The following is a 7985-nucleotide window of genomic DNA, read 5'->3' on the forward strand; positions in this document are numbered from 1 at the left end:
AGCAGAAGATTGAAAAGTTGAGTAACCAAACAAAATCTGTTTAGAGTGCCGTCGTTACTTCCGTTTTCTCCCTTCTTCTTACTTTTATGGAAAGCTGTTGTAACACCACGCGTTTTCAAGTAACTACCTGCATTTTATGATTCTTCGCAGCACCTTACTTCACTCATTCTTTAATCTATTGAATCATATTTTGCACATATTTGCATATTTAATGTATATTTATATGGAGCCAGAGGCATTGTTGTTATAAGGCTGGGAACAGGAAAGAAAGTGCTCACATGCACGAGTTGGATTTGCCATTCCAGTGGGATGACGGCACGTGTATATCTCCTTTCGTAGCCACCAGTAATAACACACTTGTAGCGCTCTCCAAGTGGCTCCATGACGTCGTACTGCAGCACGGGGAGAATAATTCGCTGCGGCTCACGGATTTGGGTTGTGGCGATGGCGCTGCTTTACTGCAACTCTGTTGTGAACTTTTTTTACTTCAAACTAAGTCCTGTCCTCTGCATCTTATCGCTGTTGGAGTAGATATTGACGAATCGCTCATAACCGATGCAAGACGGGCTGCAGCGGATGCCGTAGCAAAAGTTCCATCCCCCCATCAACTGCAACATGACTTCGCGGTGGCTGACTTGCGAGGAGTCGCTGTGGACGAATATTTTCCCCTTAGTGAAACGGATTCCCATGTGCTCTTTTTATATTTACTTCCAGAGGCGCTTAATATTATCCGTGATAAATTGTTGGAGGTCATTCAGCGCGTCCGGTTTGTTGTATCGAACCGTTGGGATATACCATTTTTTTCCAATTGGAAAATTGGGCAGCTGCATACGTTAAACGTGTACTCCTACCGAGGAGAAAATATTAACTTGTCAAAGTGCAGTAGGTGAGATTTAAGCTAGGGTGCGTCTGTGGAACTATAATTTTCCCAGTGCCTACGTATATTTGGAAAAACTCCATAAAATTATGTTTGTTTCACATGAACAGCACAGTGGGGGCAGCCATTTTTTTTTTTTTGGTGTGTGTGTTTTGCTCCATTGCACATTTTCCCTGTATAGTTTTCGTCTCCCATGCACGCACATGTACCACACCCTCTCTCGCTGCCCAAACTAATATGGACCGGGATTAGCTGTATTGTTGGTGTAATTTATTGTCTGTAGTCATCTGTGTCTTATTTTGGTGACTCTTTTTTAAAGATTCATTCCGCGTTTTCCTTTGTTTCTTTTTTTTTTGTACATATTTTAAACTGCGATGTGCCTGTAGGAGGGGGTGGGGCGTTATCGCTCGGGGTGTGCAGCTTGCCGTGGAACAAAGCGGGTCCACAAAGGTGTAACCTAAATAAATCAACTAATATACATATATATATATATATATATATATCTTTTTTGTTCACCAATACTTCAAATATTTTGTTATATCGTGGCCACCGGACGAGGTTTCGGTGAATGGATTTCCTTCAGTTTTGCTCATCGGAGCGGTACGTTAGCCGTGTGCCCGTTCACAATCTTTCCTTCCGCATCACACTGTGGCGCGCTCCTCTTGTGGGAGAGCGACAACTGGAGCAATTGTGTACTTTAACAGTGCCATGGGGTGGGAAAGTATTTTCCCCTGCGGAGAGGTTGCAAAAGATACGCACCGGCGTCGCCATGACCACTCCAGACAGTAACGCAAGTACACGTGAGATACACACCGTTGTGCCGGGTCGGAGAGAAACCGATGGGGATGCAGCAGCTGCTGCCGATGACGTTGAGAAACTGCGGGAGGATATCGCTAAGTTCTCATGTACTTTCTTTACTCGGCCGCCTAGTGAGGATTACGTCAGTGAGGCGAAGGAGAACTTACTTGTGGACCCACCGCAAGCAGCAAGTCCACATGTCCAAATAATCTTACGTGAGCATCAAAACCAGCACCAGGAAGGCAACAGAATGTACTTCATGTGGGCTTCTGGGGAAATTTTGGGGCCAAGTGAGGGGAAGTTTGATGATGCACAGTGGAAGGGACAAGAACGTGTCATATGTACAATAACGGCGGAGCGAAATAGCTTGTGTTTTACAGCCAAGCCTTCTCTCAACAAAACTCACACGCTGTTGGTGGACTCTTTGTATGTGTATTCCTTTGTTATTACTCCACTGCAGGCCTGTGAGCCACGCCCCGACGAGCCAACATCAACCGATTTCGTAGAGCAAATACACGAAATGGTCGCACGTATAAAGGACGACTTGAAATCGCCACACTTCGACAGGCGAGGTATTCTTCACCAGATACTTTTGCAACAGCTGCACACAGCTCCTTCGGATGAGCTGCCGCCGCGCCTGGACAGTCCATCGTCCCCCTGCTTTCCCCAGTCTGCGATACGTGACAGTCGTGTGCGATATTACTTGTTTGGAGTTGTTGAGCGCTGCACTTGTGTTGCCGCAGACACACTCTACCTTCATTGTCAATGGCAGCGTGGGGGCGATAACGAAGATGAGGACGACAAAAGAAACTTATGGAATGAGGGAACACTGGATGGTTTCACGACTCAGCTCTCCTTTGCTAGCAGCATGATTATGGATCAGTTTATCCCCGTGTCCATGCATACCTTCAACACCCCATTTGATTACCATTTCGATGGATGGGGCCCTTCACCACTGCGCCTCCTCATCACGGCTTATGATGATGAGGGATTGTCAGTTGGCGGACCACAGTCACCAATCGGTTACGCTGCGGTAACGGTACCACATTTCTTGCCAGGTTGCCATCCGCTTCGAGCCCCGCTGTGGCGCCCGCGGCCAACAGGCCGTGAGTTTGTGCGCTCAGCACTGATGGGTGGCGGGCCCGCACTTGTTGATGTGCGTGACACCGCGCCCCGTGGTGGAGGCGGAATTTCGGTAAAATGTGGCCTCGTTTCGGAGCCGACCGGGACGGTGGAGCTGCGTGTGACGGTGTTTCATCAAGTGGGACCACTCTAGTAGTGAATGATCTTGGAGTGCTTTCATTCTTCTTAAATGTTTTCCCTTACTGTCTTACTGGATGAACTGAAGGGTCTTAATGCAAGCTGTGCCACGATGCACATTTATTATTTCTTGCTTGGCGGAAAGACAGTTGTTAACTGGGTTTTTGTTTCAATTGCTATTTTTTTTGTTACTATGCATGTGTCCACGCTGAATCAGACATTAGCATCTGTCACAAACGATCGATTGTGCCGTTGGCCTCGTTATTACCGTTGACTAGTTGCGATGTTGCTTCTCTCTGGTCATCCACATTATTGTTTTCATTGTTACTACCGTTTGTAGATGTGTTGCTTAGCTTGATGATCTATATTATCGGTTCCTCCCTTTTACTTCCTTACCAAATGAAAGCGAAGAACACACTGTGACGATAATTAACGTGAGAGTCTACCAAATTGTTTCAGACTGTGGCATATCAAAACTTGGGGGAACGTTTCATTGAAACTGCAGGATAGCCGACCGACGAGGAACTCGTGAATGAGTGTTGGGAAATTTAAACGGTCAAATGGAGAACCCGCTTTCGCACAAGTGTGCGCGGTGCCAAGCATACCGGCACTGCTGCGGCCGCAGTTTAAAGTCATTCGTGAGGAGAATATCGAGGCTCTGAATCGTCGCATGGGACGTACCGAAGCCTCTCGGATGGAAGCGGAAAAGATCAAGGAAAGGTGCGCACAGGCGCGGGAGCAACGCAGCAGGAGGCTGCAAGAAAGAATCGAAACAATACAGAAAAGATCGGTGCGATTAGCAAGTGCTGCAGCACTACGTGAGGAAAGACGGCTGAAGGCAGAATGGCGTCAAATGTGCCGCTGGTAATACTCATAGACAAGAGATACAAAAAACGTTTAGAATAGCTTGGTAGCAGTCCAGCTCCAACTGCACATCATAGATCCACCTTTTAATCTTCCTTTGTTGCTGTTGCGTTGGTAATGTTATCAGTTCTTTACCGTAGCAAAAGTTATACCGGGCGGTGCGGTGTTGTTGTTTTTTCTCTCCTGGTCAACGCTTTCAGAATAGCGGGCCCTACGACAGTACTGCATTCGGTTCGGAAACATGGGAATTCCCCTTTTATTTCCCTCCTTCGTCATGGCTAACAGCTACGGACGCACACCGTATGCTTGCTTCTGGTCCATGATGCGATTAGCGCGTTGTTTGGCGTGTGCGTGGGGTGGTTTGCAAACCTATTTCGTACCCACCTATTATTTCCATCCCTTCTTCCGGACCTCAATCGTGTATCTCTTCTCTTCTTTCTTTTTTTTTTAATGCTTTTTTTTTTCTAAATACTGTAACCACTGTTAGCCTCCTCTCGTTCGAAGGACTGACAGCATCTGCGATTGACATCAAAGGAAACCCCTACGTGTGTGTGTGTGTGTGTCTGTGCACATTGTGGTGACCACAATAACAGTGGCATAAGCCAAATAGCACATCTGGAATTAAGTAGCGTAATGCGGGGCTCTACGGATCCTGCTAACGTTGATCAGTACGACTCCCGTACCTACACGCGGAAGGGACTTGCGACGCGTGTCGTAGTCCGTGAAAAGCCATATGTTAAATCGCGCTCGCAACGGCTAGTCGACTTCCTTCGACCTTCGATGCGCACTGGTTATAACGTTGTGCAGGGGTTTGAGCTGGCTAAGGTGATGTTCTGCGTCATATTCCCTGTTTTCATGCTCATATATTGGAAAAGCGTCCAGCGGAAACTTCCAGACCAATGGGAAAGCCAACTTTCTGGGCTGCAGCATCGTCAACTGAAGGAGGAGGCGGTTCCTGAGCACGACACGGATTATTTTTCGATTATTGAGACCTTTCAAGAGCGGCGAGAGAAAGCGCTGCAAAAGAAACAAAGGGAGGTGGTAGGGACCTCTTAGCCAGCTATCAATATGTCAAACCACTTGAAGGAAGGAAAGGTCGAATGCAAACATGTTGACGCGTGCACATGTAGCTTGTAACTGAGTGACGGCACATGTAGTACCTCCACCCTCCGTACTGGACACACATGTAAATACGGCTCCGTGCAATTGGATACTTCAAATGAACTTTGACGTGTCTGCAGTAGATTTTAGCTGTTGCCTCTGTTATTTTCTTTTGGGTTTCATGATGGTTGTGGGAGTGTGTTGATGCCCTTCATCCTTCATTTCGAATTTCACCAATGATCGCTAGCACAACCGTGTGTGCTATAATTGAACCTAAGGTTTGAACGTTGCGTGCACGACAAATACATAAAATATCATTTCGCTGGATATTCCTTCCTTCCTTCTAAATATAACACTGATATCACGTACTCGCTGTGTTTGGGTGTGGGTCATTTGTTCACTCTTTTTTTTTCATTTTCAGTGCACAACTCAAAAGGATATTTTCACTCGTTGGCAATTTGACCATGGACGGACGGAACGGCTCAAAGAGGGCCCGAAGTGAGCCCGCTAATGGTCCCAACCAAAGCAACGTGGGAACTTCAGGTGTTGAGGAGCCGCACGTTGAGGAGGTGCCGGCTCGTGATCCGGAACTGGAACGGCAACTGGACCGCTTGAACATTGACGACAATCTAAAGGAATCCCTGCGCGGCTTGTCGCCTTCCACTCGGGGAGAAGTAATGAATGATATCATCCGAAGTGAAACTATCGAGAGGGCCAGCAGTTTGATGGAGCAAGCCAACTTATTGTCTTTAATTGAACTTAGGCGGTTACCGGAGTTAATGGAGGAGGGAATGTCTTCCCAACATTACAGGGCAGACGTTGATGACGATAGTGAGCTACATGAGTTTGGTCAAGCTCTGGAAGACATGCAGGCCGATGATCAGTCGCCGTCTCCGCAGCGTGGGCGCCCTCATGGGATGCTCCACACGCCCGGCCCACTTATTCTGGAGTTCCTAAGGGCGTTCGCTGCTGGAACCCATGCTGCTTTTGCCGATGCGGCGGGTGTATCGGAGCACCTCAACATACTTTCCGAGCTGGCAGCACAGCGCGCCATGGGGGTGACGGAAGACGTTGATAACATGTCATATGAGGAGTTGCTGGAGTTAGAAGATAAAATCGGGTATGTCAGTAGAGGTGTAAAGCCAGAAGATGTGCAGAAATGTGTGAAGGATGTTCCTACGCCTCATGAAGGTAACTGTGTCGTGTGTCAGTGTGAATGGTCGGATAACGCAGAAACGGCGCCCGCTGTGGTTGAGTTAAACCGGTGCAAACATGTGTTCCATCGCACCTGCATCAGGGAATGGCTCCTCAAAAACAAGAAGTGCCCCGTATGCACGCAAGAGGTTGTTTGAAGAGGAAATCACAGCGAAACAGATGGGTAGACGAAAAGTGAAAAAGGGGGAGAGCGCACTGCGTTTTGAAAGTGGATGGTAGGGCAGCCAAATGGGTCCGTTCGTCAATGATAGTGCAAATGGAAGGAACCGAAGCGGAGATATTTATTTCCCTCCCTCTTCACTACAATAAGAGGAAGAAGGAGGAGGAAGAAGGTCAAAATAAGGGAAGCAAAGGAGTGAAGCACACGTATATATACATATACATAAACATATATGTATATATAGACGAACGGGAGGGAAATCGTATATATACGTACGACAGTGGGGAAAGTAACAGTTTAGCGGGAAGGGCAATTAAATTTCGAGGGCATGAATTTTTTTTGTTTGTTGAACAAGAAGGAGGAGACACGTAGATGCCCTATACAAGAAGCAACAAAGAGACCTACAAGGTGGCGAAGTCTCTGTTTCTTTTTTTGTTTCACTCCTTTGTATAAGGAGGTAAAAACAGAAAGGAAGCATCAGGGAGAAATATGAAAAGGATATTAGACTAATGTGAATATGTCTACTTGATTTACGTTTTTTTCCTATTTTTTTCACCATTTTCCTCAGGTCGTGGGATCTGCATATGTACCGGCACCGCGGCTGCAGTGAACTTAAAAACTGAGGCACACTAAAGTAATTATTTATGCTTCTACGGATGCGGTGGTGGCGTTTTCAGCGGTGGGGTTGAGGAAAAATGTTGATTTTCCTTTTTTTGATGTTTTTTTTAAAAAGTTTTCTTGGTACGACGTGATTGATCGCGAGTAATTTCCAAGGAGGTGAAGCAAAAGAAAAAAACAGGGGGCATATGGTCGTAAAATATATGCGGGACTTGGTGGCTTAAGTAAAAGGCACAAATTTTTTTTTTCATTTTTCTTTTCTTCTGCTTATCTCGGTATCGCTGCTTGTTGCTTGTCTTGTTCTTCATAGTGGATTTGTGGGCAGCTTCACCGTTTTAAACATTCAGAGAAAGTAAGAAATGAAATGAAAATGGCGACTTGATATTGATATCTTTTGAAGTAGTTACATGGTTGATGAAGAAAGTGAAGAAGGAGAAACAAGAAGAAAATTGATGCGCGTAGCACCATCACATTCGTGGGTTCGTATCTTTTCTGTTTTGTTTCGTTCTTGTTTAGGCATTATATTTGTACAGCTCTCTTCTCTCCCAATGCTTCATATTCCATCCCTTATGTTTATCTTCCCTTATCTTCGTTTTCCTTTTTCTCCACAACCGATGTTGTTGCTGCCGCCATATGGTATTGTGGAGCGTGCGATTTACAAGCAGTTCCATTGCTAAAACACTTATTATCATTATTTATTATTATTACTCAGCGCTTCAAATTTCCCGCACAATCATCTTTTTTGTTTTGTTTGTTTGTACACACTCAAATATATATATATATACGGTTGCTACCATGCCGTGCTGATGTTGTTGTTGAAGTGCTTTGCTTTTCAATTTTGTTTTAAATTGTTTTTCCTTGTGTAATTAAAAAAAAATGTTTACCCATGCTTATTGTTGATATAAATATTTGAGGTGTTACTACACACACTCCATTTTGCCTTTTCTTTCTTTCCCCCCTCTCATTTACTCTCGAGAGGGAAAATGAATAAATGAATGAGTTGAAGATGAATAAAATAATGAGTATTTGTCACGTTCTTATGAGTGCATGAGAGTAGGGAGAGAGGGAAAAAGGGAAAGGGCAAAAAAAAAA

At 45.4% G+C, this 7985-nt stretch overlaps 5 protein-coding genes across 5 annotated transcripts; all 5 read left to right on the plus strand.

Moving 5' to 3' along the window:
- Positions 1-278: 278 nt before the first annotated feature.
- Positions 279-890, plus strand: TEOVI_000916200 (uncharacterized protein; the record flags this gene model as incomplete). The annotated part of the gene is made up of 1 exon (XM_067221528.1): positions 279-890. The coding sequence occupies one exon, from the start codon at positions 279-281 to the stop codon at positions 888-890; it is 612 nt and encodes a 203-aa protein (XP_067077629.1).
- Positions 891-1445: 555 nt separating this feature from the next.
- On the plus strand, positions 1446-2951 carry TEOVI_000916300 (Meckel syndrome type 1 protein, putative; the record flags this gene model as incomplete). Its single annotated transcript, XM_067221529.1, has 1 exon — positions 1446-2951. One exon carries the CDS (start codon positions 1446-1448, stop codon positions 2949-2951), a length of 1506 nt encoding a protein of 501 aa, XP_067077630.1.
- A 516-nt stretch (positions 2952-3467) lies between these two features.
- Positions 3468-3803, plus strand: TEOVI_000916400 (uncharacterized protein; the record flags this gene model as incomplete). Its single annotated transcript, XM_067221530.1, has 1 exon — positions 3468-3803. One exon carries the CDS (start codon positions 3468-3470, stop codon positions 3801-3803), a length of 336 nt encoding a protein of 111 aa, XP_067077631.1.
- Positions 3804-4432: 629 nt separating this feature from the next.
- TEOVI_000916500 (uncharacterized protein) lies at positions 4433-4855 on the plus strand (the record flags this gene model as incomplete). Its single annotated transcript, XM_067221531.1, has 1 exon — positions 4433-4855. One exon carries the CDS (start codon positions 4433-4435, stop codon positions 4853-4855), a length of 423 nt encoding a protein of 140 aa, XP_067077632.1.
- Positions 4856-5364: 509 nt separating this feature from the next.
- On the plus strand, positions 5365-6252 carry TEOVI_000916600 (Ring finger domain containing protein, putative; the record flags this gene model as incomplete). Its single annotated transcript, XM_067221532.1, has 1 exon — positions 5365-6252. The coding sequence occupies one exon, from the start codon at positions 5365-5367 to the stop codon at positions 6250-6252; it is 888 nt and encodes a 295-aa protein (XP_067077633.1).
- Positions 6253-7985: the final 1733 nt, after the last annotated feature.

The sequence above is a fragment of the Trypanosoma equiperdum genome (genome assembly GCF_001457755.1).
Source record: "Trypanosoma equiperdum strain OVI genome assembly, contig: ctg_1451, whole genome shotgun sequence".
NCBI classification, from domain to species: domain Eukaryota; phylum Euglenozoa; class Kinetoplastea; order Trypanosomatida; family Trypanosomatidae; genus Trypanosoma; species Trypanosoma equiperdum.